At 43.0% G+C, this 21,285-nt stretch overlaps 1 protein-coding gene across 10 annotated transcripts in view; it reads right to left on the bottom strand.

Moving 5' to 3' along the window:
• Positions 1 to 21,285, bottom strand: part of chd3 (chromodomain helicase DNA binding protein 3) — a 118,109-nt gene that overhangs the window by 68,063 nt on the left and 28,761 nt on the right. For all 10 annotated transcript variants that reach the window (XM_048524053.2, XM_048524050.2, XM_048524051.2 and 7 more), the window contains 9 exons: positions 19,215 to 19,462; positions 13,385 to 13,512; positions 12,641 to 12,779; positions 12,127 to 12,302; positions 9,599 to 9,841; positions 4,465 to 4,668; positions 3,638 to 3,849; positions 1,996 to 2,127; positions 1,490 to 1,595 (listed from right to left, as the gene is read on the bottom strand). In XM_048524053.2, the coding sequence (XP_048380010.2) occupies positions 1,490 to 1,595; positions 1,996 to 2,127; positions 3,638 to 3,849; positions 4,465 to 4,668; positions 9,599 to 9,841; positions 12,127 to 12,302; positions 12,641 to 12,779; positions 13,385 to 13,512; positions 19,215 to 19,462 (1,588 nt within the window). The remainder of the gene's footprint in view (positions 1 to 1,489; positions 1,596 to 1,995; positions 2,128 to 3,637; positions 3,850 to 4,464; positions 4,669 to 9,598; positions 9,842 to 12,126; positions 12,303 to 12,640; positions 12,780 to 13,384; positions 13,513 to 19,214; positions 19,463 to 21,285) is intronic.

Raw genomic sequence — 21,285 nt, 5'->3', positions numbered from 1 at the left:
AGAAGAAAACGTGATCTTTCACTAATGTCCTTTTAGGGAGCAAAACAAAAAAAAAGTCTTGTTTAGCAACCTGAAAGCACTACCAGAAGAGCTGGTGGAAGCGCCACCGCCTTCAAGGGTAATTAGAGATGGCCAAACAAAAAGCTGGTCCAGCTAGAGATGTACTTATCCAATAAGTGAAAATACAAGAGAAATGCAGTGCAGTCAATTTTTGCAAGTAAGATCTCAAACAGGTTCATATTTTGCTGGTGTTGCTGAAAAGATCCATTTTGGCAGGACACTGGGGAAACTTCATACTCTCTAAAACAAAATTTATGTTCCAAGAGGATGATTGCAGTCTCAATTTAACAGAGTACAACTTCCTCAGTACAACATTAGAAGCAGTGTAGTTTGTTTTTGTGCTTAAGTCTTTGGAGTGAAACTTGAATCAACAAACTGAGGAACATACCAGCCCAAGTGGTCAGGAAATAAGAAAAAAAAAAATTTAGGAAAATTGGATTGTTGCAGCTTGCTGAGAATATGATCATAGTGGCATTTCAGCATATGAACAAGAATGACAGAAGTTGCCAGAGAAGTTTTAAGAACAACTTTGGGGAGTCCTACTTCAAATAGCAAATCACAAAATAACAAGTGAATGGTAAAAGTCACAGCTATGGTGGGCATCAATTATCAGGGAAGGCTGTTAAATTCAGTAGCAAGATGGACTGAAAAGACACTTGCGTGTAGTTCTGGAAATAACAGTGGAATACAATATGGTAAATGTAGAAGGCTCAGTTCATCTGCTGGCATGTTGCCTTGAAATCAGAAGCTACAAACACAAACCTCAAGTCTGACAGTGTAGTACTGGTACCAGGCTTAAGATATTCAGGTGTTACATTATAGTGCCACACAACTCCAAAGAGTGCAGGATAATCCCCAACATTGGCATCAAGTGGCAAAAACACTTTGCTTCACCCCCGCCCCCCACCTTTAGAAGGGAGTTAAGATTCTTCTACAATTCCTATATTCATTATACGTGACCTCATCTATCACACTGAAATAAAGCGAGCTGCAAAATCTTTTACAAGTCAAATCACAATAGCTGGCAGAGACCAGCCAGTTTATCTGATCAGTCTCTTATATACCACATGCAAACAAGGATTGCTTTAGTTTCTTCATTTAATGTACTGTTGTTATACTCTTCTCTCCACTCACACTGTGCGGTCATTGGTTGGCTAGTCACCTTTGAACTTTGAATGTGTATCCCACACATTGAAGGATGATTACTGGGGTCAAGTTTCTTTATTGCTTAAAACTGTAACAATTCACTGATCACCCCTCAACCTTTCACATCCCAATATACTGCTCCATGTCACTGCAAATTCTAACATAATTAAACAGAGGTAGAATGATTACCCTTTTCTACTCTCTGTTCTTAAGAGATTTAAAATCACAAGCCCAGTCCAGGCTACAGGCACTGGACAGTTCCATGCTTCCATTCCCCACTCACCTCTATAGCAGGCGAGCCAGGAGGCTTGTCAGCCAAGAACTCCTTGATTTTCTTGAACTTCTTTGTTTTCTTTGGCCTGGTGGGATCCTCCCCCATGATCATCTCCCTGCACCATAAACAGCACGAGGTTAAAACTGAATGTCAGCAGGCATCTCACACTCATTGGGCGAGTACATTGAGCCTTCTTAGCTGGTAAAGAAGTGGCAACATTTAAGTTCACGAAAACAGAAGCTGAACATATGTCCTCATGCCTGCTCTTCCATTTGACAATAACAAGGCTGATCTGTCTCACTTTCTCAACTTTTCATATCACTCCCATTCTCTCAATATCTAAAATCCAGCCTTAAACCTATTCAAATGACCGAATGCCCTCATCTCTCTGTCTGAGAAGAAATTTCTGAGTATGGTAATAACTGAAGCCACACTGACTCCTGGAGATTTCCCACAGCTAACACTTCGCCATATGAAAATGACAATGACAATGACAAACTCCTGGCCTCACTGACCTGTGATTCCAGTATGCAACTTTGAGCGAATCATAATCCGGTATTTCCAGCTCATCCTTCTCCCAAGTGGCCTGGTCGTATGGCAGATCTCTCCACTTCACCAAGTAGTGGTAGTTTCCCTTCCTGTCAATACTGCAGAAAGGAATGTGATGGAAGTTTGAGTGGAGACACTTGGGAAGAGCACACTGGCACAAGCAGGACATTGCCGATCACTCGACCCCACAACTGACTCATTCACAACTCAACAGGGCAAGCACAAAAAAAACAAAGCAAGCAGAGGCCATTGGATCAGATGGCAGTTCTTGGCCAACACCCAAAATGGATAATGGGCAGGATAACAAGAAAAAAAATTAAAATTAAATTAGAAACTCTATTTGGGGCAGGCAAGGTGGCTCAGTGGTTAGCACTGCAGCCTCACAGCGCCAGGGACCCGGGTTCGATTCCAGCCTCGGGTAACTTTCTGTGCAGAGTTTGCACATTCTTCCCGTGTCTGTGTGGGTTTCCTCCGGGGGGTTCGGTTTCCTCCCACAGTCCAAAGATGTGCAGGGTAGGTGGATTGGCCATGCGAGGTTGTCCATAGTGTTCAGGGGTGCATGGGTTACACGGGGATGGGTCTAGGTGGGATGCTCCAAGGAGTGGTGTGGGCTTGCTGGGCCAAAGGGCCTGTTTCCACACTGTAGGGAATCTAATCTAATTACTTCCCTGCCAAGATTAAAAGGCAGCTTATTAAGTAAAAAAGTTTGTGCTTTAACGCGTTTAAGCAGACTACTCTGATCTGGTCAGCAGAAAGCATGATTATGATTGCACTCAGTCAGGTTAGGGTGGGAATCTTCTGCCTATGGAAGAGTTCAAAACTAGGGTTAGAATACCAGACAATGCCTAAAATGCCACAAGGAAATTCTGCATTCAGGAAGGGACGAGAATGCATACCACATTACCATTGGCAGTAGCTGAGACAACCATCAGTTTATATTTAAAGAAATGGGAGATAAGGAAGCACATAAGGATAAAAAGGAAGACACAGGGGCAAGCCAAAACTTTACAATAAAGGTAGGTCAGAGCTGAGCTGTATCTTAACTGCATATATCTTACTTGTTAAATCTTAATAACTATACTGATTTAAACACCATGATTAGATCGTCTATACTCAAAGGAATATAAATGCTGTCAAATGAGACCTCTTGTGGTGTGATGCTGATAACCCCACCTCTGAGATATGAGATCCAGGTTCAAATCCCACCTGTTCCAGATGTGAATCACAACACTTCTGAACAGCTTGATCAGGAAGATTACAAATGCAGTTGGAGACTTACGTAAAAAGATTAGGAGAGCAAGAACACCAGCATGAAACAGTTGGGCAGAATGGACTGTTTGTGTCATGAATTCTACTTCTATAGTTGGAATCAGTGGACCTTCATGCCCCCTAAAAACACTTTGGGTTTTGGGAGTCACTTCAAACTTTTCATGTCTACTAGTGATACAGTCTATGCTCAGAAATTATGTTCAGAATTCAGAATCAAGATGATAAGTGGACATTCGTCACAGGTCACAACGAATGGTGGATCAGGCTGGAGGGTCTGATGGGCACCCTATCCCTGATACTACAGACAAACTGATGATTCTTCACTGGCAGCTGTCCAACCTGTGCTGCAGGATACGATGGATGGTCATCCACTCAGACTTTATCCCATAGCGGTAAAACTTCTCTTCCATTGCAGCATACTGCGGGTCCTGGGCTTTCCTCTTTTCACTCTTGGTGTCATCATCCCCAGAGCAGTAATCAAATGGAGGTGGCTCGTCCATGTCAGTCTTTCGCTGGTAATTCCGGAACATCACCGAGTGATAAATCTCCAGCTGTGGGAAGCCAGCAAAGCCATGAGTTGCACCAATTGTGAATAATTTGCAGAGCAGAGGTATTGAGTAACCTAAATCTTCACCGTGCACATATTAACCCAGGAACTTGAAAATAATTCCCAGCACGCATTCACACTGGATCACTTCTCGGAATCCTTGCAGCGTGGATGCAGGCCGTTCAGCCCATCAACTCTCTAAACAGCATCTCACCCAGATCCAACCCCCCCACCCCATCCCATCCCCGTAACATCGCATTTCCTACAGCTAATCCACCTCGTCTGCACATCCTGGTCACTATAGCCAATTTAGCATGACCAATCCATTTAACGTGCACATCTCTTGACTGTGGGAGGAAATTAACACTTGGAGGAAACTCACAAATGGGGAGTTTGTGCAGACTCCACATAGTCACCCGAGGATGGGACTAAACCTGGTCCCTGGCCACAAGACAACAGAACTAGCCACTGAGCCACTTCTGGGATCCCAATCTGTGCTAGACCCTCTTGGGAGTGTTTGACGGGGATAAAGAGAAAGTTTTACTCTGTACCTAACCTTATTCTGTTTCTCCCTCACATTTCTGGCTCTGATAGAACAGGAAAAATTAGCAATTCTCACCTGCAGCTCAGTGACCCAGGAGCAGTGCCAATATGATAAGCCAGCCCACTTAACAAAAAACTCCCGTTCAGGGCGCCCATGCAGTGGTTTCGGTGGAGAATCCTCAGGATTGGCATCAGGTGGTCTGGGCACAGGGACTGGTATTGGTGGTTCACCCCACCTCCAATGAAGAATCTTCTGGACTCTGCCTTTCAACAGAGGACACTGAAGAGAGAAAATATTAAGGAAGAGGGTGAATCCTTACTGTTACACGGCAGAAAGGCTGGAAGACTTGCATTGCTTTGCAACTTTCACAACTAGATTACAGCAAATTAAATACTTTTGAAGTGGTGTCACAGTTACAATATATGCAATGAGGCAATTTGCAGAGCAATCACAGACACAGCAAAAACCAAGTTATCTGTTTTACGAATATAGGTCCAGGCACTGGGTGGGTTACATATGCAGATCGAGATTTAGATTTTCTGTCTTTTGAGGGATAGGTTGGAAAGGAGGGTTTAGATGTTTGGGACACGAATTACTTCTGGGAAAGAGAAAAGGCTGTTCAGATGAGAAGGGCTTCATCGGAACAGATACGGAATTAATCTGAAATGTAGTGGGGGTGGAGTTAAATACTTGTAAAGCAGTGGGAGTCGGCAGACTAATTGACCTAGCTTTGAAAGTAACGACGAGGGCAAAGATAGATGATCATCATGGAAGGGATAAAAAGGTATGAGGGCTGATAGTGAACAATTAAATGGTTGCCTTCCATTGGGATAAGGACAGGGTTAAATTGTCTGCATAAATGCAGAGAATCATGAACAAAACTGGAAGCAGAATTTGCTCTAGGGGATATGACACAGTGGCAAAGAACAGGGCTACTAGGGAAGGAGTAGCACTGGATCTAGGAAACGAGGCAGGCCAAAAAGTAGAACATCACAACGGGAAAGCATTTGGAAAATACTGAACATAATATAAAAAGGTTCAATATTAAACTGGAAAAAAAGGATTAAAATTTTCAAAACTTCAATAATTAAGATTCCAAACTGGAAAAAGGCAGATTTTAGGTGTCTAAAAAGTTCATTGAAAATGCATTTTGTGGAGAAAACTGAGTGAGAAATGGAAGAAATTCAAACGAGACATGAATAGAACACAAACTAAGTACATATCCTTGAGAAATAAATGTGGGGTATCCAAAGCTAGAATACCCTGCTTGAATAAGGATATTGAAAAAAAAAGGAGGCATATGATGCACACCAGAAGTCAGGCAAAGCATCTCAAATACAGGAGAGAGGCAATGCCTGCAATGGAGGAATAAGAGGAAGCATGAGGAAAGGATGTGTTAAAACAAGCACACTTCAAACACAGACTTCGTCTCAGAGGACTGGAGGATTGCAAATGTCATACTACTGTTTAAGGGAGGGGCAAAAGATAACTCAGGAAACTACAAACTTGTCAGCTTTACATCAGTTGGAAAGTTGGAGACCATAATACGTGATAAAGTAAACATACACAAAGATATATAGGATTAATGCTAGGCACTCAATGTGGCTTCGTCAGGAGCAGGTCATGGCTGTCGAATTTGTTATTTATCAAGGTGACTTAGGCAGAGGAGGGTTTTTCAAAAATCATTTGATATGGTGCCACACAACAGGTTGGTTAGCAAATTAGAAGTGTTTGGGATTGATGGGCCCTGGGCAGCATAGATTAGAAGTTGACTAAAAGATAAGAACAAGAGGGTAGGTATACACGGGCATTTCTCAGATTGGAGACAAGTTGAAAGTGGTGTTCCCCGGGGATCGGTGTTGAGATGCTTGCTTTTTCTGGTTTATATAGATGATTTAGAAATGGATGTCAAGGTCGAAATCTCTAAATATATTGCGAGTTTAGTAAATTGTTAGCATGATGCTGAGGTCTAGGCCCGAAAACGACAGCCCTCCTGCTCCTCTGATCCTGCTGTGTTCATCCAGCTCTACACCTTGTTATTTCAGAGGAACATTGAGAAGTTGGCCAAATAGGCAGACACCTGCCAGATGAAATTCAAATGTAGAGATATTTGAGGCAATGTATTTTGATATAAGAAATATTCTGACAAAATAGGAGCTCAAATGATGCAGTTTGAGAGCAGTATAGGAGCACAGGAACCGCAGGGTTCACGTGTGATTCTCCGAAGGGGGCCAGGCACGCTGAAACAGTTGTTAAAGGCTGATTATAAAGCTTTTATAAATAGAAGCATAGGGTATAAAACAAAGGACGTACACCCCCACAAATCATTGGCTAGACCACATGTGGAATACGGTTTTCAGTCCTGGGCTCCTTACTTAAGGGAGGATGTCAACGTTGTGGAGACTGAGGTCAAAACAATGAGAACAGGAATGGGAGATTTTAGATACAAGGAAAGATTAGAGAAGTTCAACAAACCCAAAACGTTAACTTATTTTGTTCTGCACAAATACTACCAGACCTGCTGAGCTTTTCCAGCAACTTCTGTTTTTGTTTGTGAAAGACGAAAGAAATTTGGGTTCATTCTCCTTGGAGCAAAAAAAGAGTAAGAGGTGACCTTAATGAGTTCAAAATTGTGGACAATGTTGACAACGTAAAGAAGGATAGTCTGTTCTAATAGTTTGACATATCCATAACTAGGGGGTTCACAATTTCAAGACTGTGTTCAGCAAAAGTCAGAGCATGGAAACAGACCCTTCAGTCCAATTTGTCCACATCAACCAGACAATCCCAATCTGACCTAGTCCCAATTTGCAAACGTTTGGCCCAAATCTCTCCAAATCCTATCTATTCATATACCCATCCAGTTGCCTTTTAAAATGTTTCAATTGTATCCACCTCCACCACTTCCTCTGGCAGCTCGTTCCATACACATACCATTGCCTGCATCAACAAGTTATCTCTCAGGTCCTTCTTAAATCCTTCCCTTCTTACCTTAATCCTATGTCTTCTAGTTTTGGACTCCCCCACCCTATCTGTGCCCTTCATGATTTTATAAATCCCTCAGCCAACAGCGACATAACATCCCAAACCCTATACTCAATGTTCTGACCAATGAAGGCAAGTCTGTCGAGCACCTTCACCACACTGTGACTGCACTTTCAACAAACTACGTACCTGCATCCCTTAGTTTGGCAACGCTTCCAGAAGGGCATACCATTAACTATATATGTCTTGCCCTGAAACTGATATTAAAAACAGCCTTGATAATAAAATGTGAGGCTGGATGAACACAGCAGGCCCAGCAGCATCTCAGGAGCACAAAAGCTGATGTTTCGAGCCTAGACCCTTCAACAGCCTTACTAGCTTTACCCCAATTCTTGAACAAAAAAAGTCAGAACTTTTCACTCAAACATGCACTTGAGAGGTTACATTCCCACCTCTAAGCTGGATGACCACACTACTAACACAAAGAATCAGGGTTAAAGTTTTAGCAAAGGTCCGTAGCTTGGATTGTGACGGAGGTTGTTGATTCGCAAGTCAACAACCTCAGAAAATCAGGCTATTGTAAAACATGAATGTTTTAACTTGGAGATTAAGGAAGATACCAAACTGATTCCTGGGATGGCAGGACTGCATAATGGCATTATAGGGGAGGCAATGGCCTAGTGGTATTATCACTGGACTGTTAATCCAGAAACCCAGGTAACATTTTGGGGACCCGGGTTCAAATCCCGCCACATCAGATGGTGGAATTTAAATTCAATAAATCTCTTGGAATTAAAGAGTCTAATGATGACCATGAATCCATGGTCAGGAAAACCCATCTGGTTCACTAATGTCCTTTAGGGAAGGAAACTTCCATCCTTACCTGGTCTGGCCTACATGTAACTCCAGGCCCACAGCAATGTGGTTGACTCTTAAATGCCCTCTGGGCACTTAGGGATGGACAATAAATGCTGCCTAGCCAGCAACGTCCTCATCCCGTTATCAAATAAAGAAGAAAAAAAAATGAAGGGAGATTGAATATAGTCCTAAATCGATTCAGTGCAATTGAGAAGAGTGGGAGTGGGACTAGGAACTATTTTGGATGATCAGAGAATCTAAAACTAGGGATCACAGTCTGACGAAGAGCAGCCATTTAAGAATGAATTGAGAAATTTCTTCACCCAGAGACTGCTGAGCTTTTTTGAATTCTCTTCCAAAGAAAGTGGTCAAGGCCAAAATATTGAACATCTTCAAGAAGGTAGATATGTTTCTTGGGATCAAAAAGCAGCTACAGAAACTTCTTTTCAGAGTTGCTAGGATTTAGAATATGCTGCCTGGGAGAGTGGGAAAGACAGATTTTATAGGAGGTTTCAAAAGAGCACTGGATATATATTGAAAGTAATGAATTTAGAGGACTACGGAGATATGGCTGGAACTAGCTGGGTACTTCTTTCAGGTGGTGGTACAGACACGGTGCGTCAGGTAGCCTCCTTCAGAACTGAATTTCTATGATTCAAGAGACATTAGCACTTCCCACTTTCTGGCCTCCTCTTCAGCAGAGATAAGTACCTTGCTGGATTAGTACGGTCAAGGAGTGTCACCGCATTCTAATTACTCCATGCACTCAAACAGATTGAAGACAGAACAACAGCCAAGATAGATATTTTCCACACTTGACCACCATTCACATTACTGGCTGGGATGGGCACTGGGTAGTGTCAGGAATCCTGATTCTGATAAGATCTTGGAAAGCCCTGGCCAAAAACAGATGAGCACACAATATAAGATGTCACTGTAGCAGCAGCAGCTGCCAGGTTGACAAGTTGATCACTGAACTCCCTGAAAAGGTCAGCTTTTGGCCAGGGTCAGGGGCTGGATTTCACCTATCTTTAGAGCTATTCCAAAACTGGTCTGGAAATTACTAGTGCCACCAGAAGCTGAATACAGAAGGCTTTGCACAGGGCAGTAGGGAACCATCACTGAAGCCAGCTCCAAGTCAGCACCAATACATCAGACTCTAGAAGCTCCCACCCATCCAGCATTTCCAGGGACAGTTTCCCCAAAATAAGATTGCAACAGTTTAATTGTGTTCTTTATCACCTCATAGGCCTGTCAACAATGCTCATATCCCAAAAATGTTTAGTAGAAATAGCTGTAACTATACCCTATACAAGCTCCCCCTTACCCTTAAGTAAACATTGCACTGAATGAGGAAGGCACTCACTGTACAGCGGGGGCACAACCACTCGCCATTGGGAATTTCTGGAAGTGGCGGATTGAGACAGTGAATATGGTAGGAGGACGGACAAGCATCGCAGCACAGTAGCTCCCCACCGTCTTTACAGACTCTACAGTATTCCATGTGATCATCCTCTTCCTCCCGCTCGCCTCCTAACTCCACCTCCTCGTCTTCATCCTCCTCTTCTTCCTCCTCGTCCTTTGCCTCCCATTGAATACCTTCTTTTTCCTAAGGAAAGACAACAGGAAGTGACAGCGAGTTAGAGCTTCCACATTTTTGGATGTACACCTTATGTAACCTACAGAAAACAGGAGCTGAGGTCCACTATTAAACAACTGCACACTGACTGCTAAAAGTCAACTAGGACTGAAGAATTTCCACCAAAATGTAGCAAGTGGCTGAAAGGAATTTTGCACACACACGTTAGCCTGATGTCACTGCACCGTTGAAACAGTGAGCCTGATTTCCAATCAGGAGTCAAGATTAAAAAACTCCAAAAGTCAAAGACTTTTAATTCACTGGCAGGTTGTGCCAATGTTCTCAATTTTTACATTTGAGTTTATTTGGGAGGGCAGGGCTATCCTGACAGCATCACAATTAGCAATGGGAAATGATAACTTGATTGAATTTTGAGGACAAAAGGTGATCAATGACAAGAGATTAGTCGATGTCGTCTACATGGACTTTAGTAAGGCTTTTGACAAGGTCCCTCATAGTAGGCTCATCCATATGATTAAGATGCTTGGGATTTACGGTGATGTGGCTATGTGGATTTAGACTGATTTGCCTATAGAAGTCAGAGGGTAGTGGTGGAAGGTTGCTTTTTCTGGCTAGAGGTCCTAGGCTGAGAGTGATCCACATTGAGACGTCTTGTTTCTAAAATATATAAATTACTTCGATGAGTGTAGATAGGTGGGTTAGTAAGTTTGCAGACAACGCAAACATCAGTAGAGCTGTAGATAGTGTAGAAGGTTGTCAAAAGGATACAGTGGGATATAGATTATTGAAGTTCTGGGCTGAGAAATGGCAGATGGAGTTTAATCTGGCTAGGTATGAAATACTGCACTTTGGGAAATCAAATGTTTAGGAAAAGTGTACAGTTAATGGCAAGACCCTGAACAGCACTGATGTACAGAGCGATCTTGGGGTTCAAGTCCACAGCTCCCTGAAAGTAGCCATGCAAGTGAATAAGGTGATAAAGGCATTTTTTTGGCATACTTGCCTTTACTGGTCAGGGAACTGAGTTCAAGAGTCAGGATGTCACGTTGCAGCTTTATAAGACTTTGGTTAGGCTGCACTTAAGAGTACCGCATTCAATTTTTGTCACCACATTACAGGAAGGATATGGAGGCTTTGGAGAGGGTGCAGAAGAGGTTTACCGGGACGCTGTCTGGATGAGAGGGTAAGAGCTATTAAAAAAAAGGGGAGGCTGAAAAACTTAGGTTGTTTTCTTTGGAGCAACACGACAGAAGTCGATAAAATTATGAGATGTCTGGATAGACTCTGACCGCCACCTACCCCCGACCCCAAAAAAGTTGAAATGTCTAATACTACGGGGCACGCATTTAAAGTGAGAGAGGGCACATTCAAAGGAGATGTTAGGGGCAAGTTTCCCCCCCCCCGCCTCCAAGAGAGATGATATGGTAAGAATCTGGAATGTGCTGGAGGCAGATACAATTGGGGCTTTTTGAAAAGCACATGAATATTCAAGGAATGGTGGGATAGGGACCAACAGCAGGCAGAAGGGATTAGTTTAATTTAGCATCAAGTTCAGCACAACATCATGAGCCAAAGTTCCCAAGCCTGCCAAGAGCATCACCTCACACTTCAGAAGAAGAAACAAAATTATGGAGTATTTAGTGCATGGCAGGACACTGGATAGTTCAGTGGAACAGAAGGATCTTACTTAATTATTCACAAGTTGTTGTCAGCACATGTATAAGATAGTTAAAAAGACGTAATGGGGCTTGTGCTTTCATATCTACAGAGCCTTGGAGATATGGCTACAGGAAGTGTGTTTGAGAATCCTATTGGAGCAGCAGTTAGAGGCAATGAGGAATTTACAGGAGTTAGGGCTTTGATGGGTGGCAGTTGCAAGGAGGGAGATAAACTGCAGATACAGTCAGGCAGATGGGTGACCTCTAGGAAAAGGTACGCGGGGTAGACAGGTAGTGCAGGAGTCTCCTGTCGCTATTCCCATCACAAACAAGTATGTCTAGGAAAATGTAAATGCCCAGAAATTGATACACTAAAGCAGTGTTTTAGAAAGGGTTAGCAATAACCTCCCCACTTTTATACTCGAACCATGTGTGTAAAACCAAAGAGTCCCAAGTATCTTTTCCTTAAAAAAAACCTTCTCAACTTGAATGGCGCCTTCACACATTGTACAAATGTTAAATTATCCTTTCAAATGGCACTGATTAATTCAAACTAAATTTCTTCACTTCGTGGTGGCTGCCAAACTGGCTTGTTCAGCAAGGCCGAGACTTGCTAAATGAGAAAGCTGTACTCACACAGTGGGGGCAACTCCACTTCCCTTCTGGTGCTTTGTCTAGCTCTGGATCCAGGCAAACCAAGTGGTAGGCTCTAGGACAGGTGTCACACAAGATGATCTCTCCTCCCTGCTGACATACCTCGCAGTAATCTTGGTGATCAGTCTCATACCCATCAGCCTCCTCTTCACCAGCAACTATAAACCAGCAGGTCAAAGGATGACAATTAAAATATACTTGCATTTATGTACAGTCTTTCAGAACCTCACACTGTGGTTTAGAACCACTTGAATAACTTAATATATAGCCACTTTACTATTTAGGAAACACAGCTCTGGATTTACGTATAGCAAATCCCACCACCAGATATCTGTTACAATATTTCCAATTAATAGAGATAAATATTTTCCCCAAGATACCACAGAGAACTAACTGCTTGTCTTCACAACAGCGAAATGGAATATTTTTAGTCACCAGAGAAAGGACAGTATAACTACTGCCCTTATGTCACTCTCAACCACAATCCAACACTTACCCTTCCTCTTCTTACGGCCAACCTTAGCTTTCAGCTTTGCTTTTTTCAGGGGTGCAACAGAGCTGTCAGATCGAATTGATGAGCTGTGCACACTGGCATCATCAAAATCTGACTCTGCATCCAAGTCTGCCTCATCACTCTGAAAAAGCACAAAAGCACTGCATGAAAATGACGGCTATGCAGTCGTGACAAAATTAAGCCTTACATCAAGACTCGGTGTATGAGAAGATAGCCACAATTGCATACAAAAGGTCCCCTTTGTTTTAGAATCAGTTTAACTGCAACACAACATTTGAAACCCAAGCAAAGCCCGTCATCAGGAGGGCTCTAAGACCTCACATATTAACTACGCTGCAACAGGAAATCACAAGTCAACAGATTCCAGTTCAAAGGATTCTGCAGAACCCTTGTATAACCAAATTACAATCCCACATGGTTCGTGCACATCCTTAGCAACACAAAATACGAAAGTGTCTTAAAAATGAAAACACCCACCAATACCATATAGGCTTAAACTTATAATGCAATATCATACAGCGAGAAGCCTTCCAAACCAGGACTGCTCTCTGGTGTTATAGTGACAAAAACAGACCCCACCAGTCCATAACTATGTGTATAACTACCATCCTACTATCCTCTCTAGACCCTCCCAGTTGCACATTCTTGACTGCAACGCGGGATAATTTGTGCAAAAGGCCAATTATTTCACTGCCTTGGAGGTGGCGAGTAGACAGGGTCACTTACCGAGGAGCTTTTCTTCCTCTTTGACCCCATTATACCCAGTTTAATTTTCAAGGGAATCATCTTCTTCCTCTTTTTCTTCTTTTCATCTGGAACCCTCGGGCTCTTGCTCCGTTTCTTCGCACCAGGACCTGCAACCACAAAAAAAACCTATTTAAACCGGGGTGGCTGCTTCTCCTTCAACAAACTGGCAGTTTGGGCTATCATTGTTTGTGGGAATTTGCACGGCACAAATTCCTGCATTTCCTACCTTATGAGAACAGGATGAGGTCCTGGTGAAAGGCAATACACACAATACAGAGCTCAGAATCAGGCTATGCCAATGCTTATACTACGTTTGAGCTTACATCCACCTGTCCTTATCGGATTTCCTAACTCTACTCCCTTCACTCTTATAGAATTTCCTAACCTCTCGCTCCTCAGCCTTCTACCTTAAAAATCTGCGCCTCCTGGTCATTCATCCATCTATTAATGGAAACATGCCTATCCATCCGATCTATGCCCCTCAATCTTATACACCTCTGTTGGCTCAATCCTCCACCTACTTTGCTCCTAAAAGGAAAATAACTACAGCCTATCCAGTCATCAGTCATCAATCATTACTAATAGCTCAGGCATTCTAGATTAATCCCTCAGGAAACATCCTGGCACCTCTTCTGCACTCCCTACACTGCAATCACATTTTTTCCTATAGTGACCAGATAAAGCAAGCAGTGCTCCAGTCGTGACCTAACTGCTGTTTTGCACAGTTCCAGCATAAACGCCCCTACTCAGTTATTCTATGCCTCAGCTAATAAAGGCAAGTTTTCCACATAACGTCTTAACCACTTTATCTACCAGGGATGCACAGATATGAACATGAAGGTCCCTCTCAGGGCCCTACCATTCAGTGTGTAACCTTTGCCTTGTCAGCCCTCCCCAAGTGCGTTACCTAACATTTTTCTGGGTTGAACGCCATTTGCCTATAAAACTTTGCCACACTGACCAGTTTGCGACAATCCAAGAGATTTTCAGGTCATCTGCAAACTTCATCACAGGCCACTGTAATAAAGTTCAAATCAGTACATACGCCAAAACAGCAAGGCCCCCCCAGTTCAGAGTGCTGCAAACTTCCACTGAAAACAAGACTTCCAGTCACAGAATCATCTGTTTACCATCATCTACTACTTCCTGCCCCAGTTTTGGATCCATTGTGCCCCTGATTTGTATCCCTCAGGCTCAGTTTCTGGACCACTCTGCCAAGAAGGACCTAATCAAAAATTACCTCTAGGTCATCTGTATGGGCTGTACCAAGTGCATAGCCTCATAACATTCCTGGTTACCACCTCAACAAAATACTCATCTAAATTTGTCAGGTATAATCTTCCTTTAACAAATCCATGCCAACTATAACAGATTAACCAATGTCTTTCCAAGAGTAGACGTATTCTGTTCTTCGGAATTCTATTAACTTCGCTACCACAGTTTGAAATGACTGGTCCAGCCGTGCCTCCCATTTTTAATCAGGGCTATCTTAGCAACCGTTCAGCTGTGTGGCAACACCACCCCGCCCGTCCCCCAATGACCAGAGAGGATTTGAAAATTACTGCCAGGATATCCAATATCTGCACCCACCCAGGATAGACAGAAATAGCCTACTGATCCTTTCCCAGAAAGTAAACCCACACAAATTTGGCATTATCTTTACAATTCTTCTCTGCACCCTCGCCAGTGTCTCTAAATCCTGTTTACCATATGGGAAACAAAACTGCATGGTCAAAAATAAGAAGTTTAACACAAGCTTAGTATGCAAACCTTTTAATTGTTTGGTGAGGTAGGGTGCTCTTGGGACAGGGAAGCAGGCTCATTGTAACACTTCTAGTCAGAGCAGCCCACACAGGGTGGTCTTCTGTTGTAAAGAAGATATCATTCTATACTTTTGACTGCAGATGGAAATGGAAAAACAGGACTGTGTTAAGATTGCAGGAGGAATTGTTGAAGTTTTGAAATATGGTTACTGAGGTTCATTGTGGGTCATGTTTACACTGCTAGTTTGGGAATGTGGTTGGGGGTGTGGCATCAAGGTGCGTATTAAGAGGGATTGTTGAGTTGTGATGCGGAAGGGAACCACCCTCACAATAACCCTATCTGAATGGCTGTCGGCAGCTGAACAGCTTGTGGGCGAGCACTGGCAGAAGCCTTCAGAATGCTGAAAAGGCAAATAATGAGCATCTCTGCAGGAAAATACCTAAAAGTCTGAACAAAGAACAATACAGGAACGGATCCTTCAGTCCATCAAAGGCCACAGACACATGATGCCTTTCCAAACAAAAAAAAAATTTTCACATCTGTGCTGTCTGCATTCTTCTATTCCCTGCCTGTTCCTATACATATATAGCTTTGTAAAACAGTAAAAGGGTGGCTAGGGAGAGAGTAGGTCCCCTTAAAGATAAGCATGGTGATCTACATCTGGAGCCACAGGAGATGGGGGGGAAGATTTCTTAATGAATATTTCTCGTCCGTTTACTGAGGAAGGAATCATGGATGCTAAGAAAGTAAGGAAACAAGAGAGGACGTTTTGGACTGCAAATGCATTACCAGAGAGGCGTTTGCAGCCGTAAAGTGCATTAAGCCAGATAAATTCCCTGGGCCTGATCAAGTTGACAGGGCTGTTAAGAAGGCATACAGTGTTTTAGCTTTTATTAATAGAAGGATCGAGTTCCGGAACCAAGAGGTTATGGTGAAGCTGTACAAAATTCTGGTGTGGCCACACTTGGAGTATTGTGTACGGTTCTGGTCACCGCATTATAAGAAGGATGTGGAAGCTTTGGAAAGGGTGCAGAGGAGATTTACCAGGATGTTGCCTGGTATGGAGGGAAGGTCTTACGAGGAAAGGCTGAGGGACTTGACACTGTTTTCATTAGAGAGAAGAAGGTTGGAGAGGTGACTTAATAGAAACATATAAAATAATCAGAGGGTTAGATAGGGAGAGCCTTTTTCCTAGGATGGTGACGGCGAGCACGAGGGGGCATAGCTTTAAATTGAGGGGCGAAAGATATAGGACAGATGTCAGAGGTAGTTTCTTTACTCAGTAGTAAGGGAATGGAACGCTTTGCCTGCAACGGTGGTAGATTCACCAACTTTGGGTACATTTAAGGCGTCATTGGATAAGCATATGGACGAACATGGAATAGTGTAGGTTAGATGGGCTTGAGATTGGTATGAAAGGTCGGTACAACATTGAGGGCCGAAGGGCCTGTACTGTGCTGTAATGTTCTATGTTCTATGTCCATTGTCAGATGTTGAGGGAGGCTAGGGAAGAAGCTGCAGAGGTCCTTGTAGATACATTGGTTCATCTTTAGCTACTGGAGAAGTTCCGGAAGACTAGAAGATGGCTAATGTTCTTCTATTGTTTAAGAAAGGTAGCAAATACAAGTCAAAGAACTTCAACCCAGTGAGCCTGACATCAGTGGTAGGCAAGTTATTGGACAGGGTACTGAGAGACAGGATCAACCAACATTTGGATAGTCACGGTCTGAATAGGGATAGTCAGCATGGATTTGTGTATGGAAATTCATGTCGGACAAATTTTTCCCCGAGTTTTCCAAACAGGTAACCAAGACAATGGGTGAGGGTAGGGCATTGGATGTTGTCTATATCAACTTTAGTAAGGCCACTGACAAGTCCTGCACAGCAGATTAGTCAAAGTTAAGTTGCATGGAATCCAGGGAGAGCAAACTAATTGAATTCAAAATTGGCTCAATAGTAGGAAGCACAGGGTGATGGTTGGGGGTTGTTTCTCAGACTGGAGGCCTGTGACTAGTGTTGTGCCACAGGGGTCAGTGCTGGGACCTTTGTTCTTTGCTTTTTTTCTATAAACAATCTGGATGTGAATATACAAGGCACAATTAATAAGCTTGCAGATTATACACAATTAGGAGGCATTGTTTTTAGCAAAGAAGGCTATCAAAAATTGCAGAGGGATCTTGATCAATGAGAAAGAGGGCTGAGGACTGGAAAATGCAATTCAATAGACAAGTGTGAGGTGTTGTACTTTGGAAAGTTAAACCAAGGTAGAATTTGCACAGTTAATGGTAAGCTGTGTTGTGGAATAGAGGAACCTAGGAATACAAATACGTAGTTTGTTGAAAGTGGCGTCACAGATGGACAGGGTGGTGAAGGCATTTAGCATGCTGGCCTTCAATCAGTCGAGACGGTGAGTACAGAGTGGGGATGTTATGTTATAGTTGTGTAAAAGTAATTGGTGAAGCCGCACTTGGAGTACTGTGTACAGTACTGGGCACAGTGTTATCAGAAAGACTAGTTAAACCGGAAAGCACGCAAAGATTTACAAGGACGCTGCAGGACTAGTCAGCCCGAGTTATAGAGGTTGGCCAGGATAGGGCTTTATTCCTTGGAACGCAGGAGAATGAGGGGTGACTTTGAGGTGTAGAAAAGCATGAGGAGCATAGATAGGATGAATGCATATAGTCTTTCCCCCAGGGTTGGAGAATTGAAGACATGAGGGCATAGATTTAAGAAGGGCCTGAGGGGCAACTTCTTCATGCGAAGATTGGTATGTATATGGAATAGGCTGCCAGAGGGGAAAAAAAAGTGGTTGAGGCAGGTACAATACCAACTCTTTTTTTAAAAAAAAAGTCACTTAATTAGGTAAACGGATGAGAAGGGTTTAGAAGGATGCAGACCAAACACAGTTTGGGTCAAAAGGCGTATTTCCAATGCTGTATTACTCCATAACTGTCAGTCATGATGTGAAGAAAGCCAGCTTATTTTCTCCTACCAGTTGCTGTAAATGGGTTTATTTTAAACCAACTCAGACTTTATAATTTATGAACCAGTCTTTGTGACTGTGAAGCAGTGAGGAATTTGAAGTCTGTGAAACCAAATGATGTAGAAGCAATAGTAAGCCATTTACCCTACTGAGTGTGCTCCGTAATTTGATTAGATTCTGGCTGATCTGATAAACCTTAACCTCAGTTTCTTACTTTATCCCCCAAAAACCCTTGATTCCCTTACTGACTAGAACACCTCTCTGTCTCGACAGCCTTGTGCGGGAAAGAAATCCACAGATTATTACCCCTCGAAATAAACAGTTCATCTGTTTTAAATGAGCAGCCCCTTATCGTGAGACCACACCCACTGTTCATAGACCACAAGGAGAAACAACTTCTCCACTTCTAATATAAAATTTCTTAAGAAGTGTGCATTTTTCATTCTCCTAAATTCAAGTGAAGAACAGGCTCACCTTCCCTAAACAAGACTGTTCATCCATACTCAGGACCAGCTTAGTGAACCTTCTCTAGACTGCCTCAAATGCTAGTGTATCTCTCCTTTGAGAAGGGGCCCAAAACAGTTCACCGTATTCCAACTGTGGTCTGGCTAGTGCAAAGATCAGGGAACTGAATGATTCAGGATACAAAAAGAAACACTCCATTAAATTCAGAGGACCGTTGCTAAAATTGAACACTTCCCCCTCAGCAATCGAACACTTCCCACCCCTCCTATAAACACTGCTGTGTTTTGTCAGAGATTTTTAGAACTAGTTACAGTTTTAAATAGTAGAGGCATGCATCAATAGTTCACTGCTGTTTACTTGTGAGTAGAATTTATTCATTTATAACAAATACAGCAATTCTCGTTAAGTAGAAGAACCTAGGCTGTGTTTTCTATTAACCTGGTTCTATCCGATGATTCTGTACAGTGGACTTAAGTGACATCTCAGGGAATAGGGAAAGACTTCTAATATGCTACCCCAGTGAGGCTTTGCAGCATACAAGGTTTTAGCCTCCCTTGGGATGTCTTACTATTTACTGGCCCATGCAATTTTACTAACCTTTGCCCTCTTTGGTCTTGGCTTTGCGGATGGGGAGCACTGGTGCCACAGGAAGGCTCCCTGATGAGGCACCAGCAGTGGACACCTGTTCCACCACAGCTGCAACTGCTGCTGCTGCAGCAGCTGCTGCCACCGCAGCTGCCGACCCCTTGAACGGACTGTTGGCGCTGAACTCTCGCCACTTGGCACCAAGGATTGTCATCATCTTGGACATTGGAATCTTCGGGTTCTTCTTGGCAATGAGTGGCCTAGAGTTTCAAAACACATTTGCATGAATGCACAGTCTGTTAAAAAAATTACAATACACAAAATCACAATTCAGGATATCTCAAAAGTATTCAACAGTCTATCACTACTCATGAATCAGTAGTCAACGGTGGAAATGTGGTTGCAAGTTTACACACAGCAAGCTCCCACAGATAGTAAATGTAATACTTGCTACATATTTTCTCGGATGTTGGTCAAAGGTTGGACATAGGGTCTTGTCCCATGCATTGCAGAAAGATCTTTTGGGTCCACCTGAAGGCAAACAGGACCTGTTTAACGCTTCATTCAAAAGCTAGCATCTTCATAGCAAGCAGCAGATGGACACAGTCAGCAGGTGCTCACATCTCCAGAGTGAAGCATTCTGACAGTTCAAAAGTTTCAGCTGGCACATAAATGACACAGAATCAGGCCATTCAGGCATTGTCAATTCTTCACTCCTCTCACCTCATTTCACTCAATCAACATAGAAACATAGTAACATAGTAAAGAAGCAGCCCTGAAGTCCAGAGTCTGTACTGCCAAAAATATACTAGTACCTACACCAGACCCACTTTCCAACACGAGGCCCATAGCCTTGAATGTTACAACATCAAGTATTTGTTCAAGTATTTTTTTGAAAAAGGTTGGAGAGGTTTCCCACCTCAACCACCCTCCCAAGCAGCACATTCCACACGGTCATCACCCTGTGGGTGAAAACATCTTTCCTCAAATACCACATGGCTTTCACCTTAACGCTATGCTCCTTTGTTACTGACCCTTCAACTCAGGAGAACAGCGGCTTTCATTTGCCCTGTCCATGCACCACCATCTTGTATCCCCTCTAGTGCAGTCATGTCCTTCCTACAGTGTGGTGGGCAGCAGTGCACAGTACTCCAGCTGTGGCCTAACGAAAGTTCTGACCCCCCCCCAACTTTTATAATACATGCCACAACTGAAAAGGAAACCATCCCATCTGCCTTAACTACCCTAACCTTTCTTATCACCTTCAAGGATCTGAGGGCAGGTGTGCCAAAATCCTGCTGTCCAAGTTTCCCAATGTCCTGGCATTCATCGCAAACCCCCTTGTACTTTAGAAGGAACAAGACATCACAATTAACAGAGTTAAACTCCATCTGCCACTGATCTCTCAATCTGACTAATTGTGTACATCCTCCTGTAACCTAACACTTTCCTCCTCACCAATCATTAGGCCAATCTTTGTGGCAATCGCAAACATACCTTCCCCCACATTCTCATCTACATCATTTGTGAATATCACAAGCAAGGACCCAACACTGACTTGCATACGCCACTACATACAAACAGCCTGCTACTACCACCAGGTTTTTTCTGTCACAGCCAATTTGGATTCAGCTTGCCAAGTTACCCTGGATCCTGTGACTTTTTAAACCCTGTTTCTTTCCCATGTGTGACCTTGTCAAAGGCCTTTCAAATCTGTACAAAATTACACCAACAGCCCTACCCTCAATCTAAAAACTGTCTTTGAGGAATTCCACTAGATTTATTAGGTGTATTTATTAGGCATAACCACCCTCTGATAAAGTTATGCTGACTATCCCTGAACAAACCTTATCTCTCCAAATGGAGATTAATTTCCTACTTTACTACTTTCTCCAATAGTTTCCCTATCACTAAATGTTAGAGTCACTGGGCCATAGCTTTCTAGTCTCTACAACCTTCTGTCCTCCAGTACCTCTCTTGGAGCCAAAGACTGATTTGAAAATTTGGGGCAGGGGCCCTATAATTTCCTCCCTCATGTCCCCCAGCAGCCCAGGATACACCTAATCTGGACCTGGGGATTTGT

This window comes from Stegostoma tigrinum, chromosome 45 (assembly GCF_030684315.1).
Source record: "Stegostoma tigrinum isolate sSteTig4 chromosome 45, sSteTig4.hap1, whole genome shotgun sequence".
Taxonomy (NCBI): Eukaryota; Metazoa; Chordata; class Chondrichthyes; order Orectolobiformes; family Stegostomatidae; genus Stegostoma; species Stegostoma tigrinum.
Note: the sequence above shows the minus strand (reverse complement) of the source record. Positions and strands in the feature narration are given on the sequence as shown.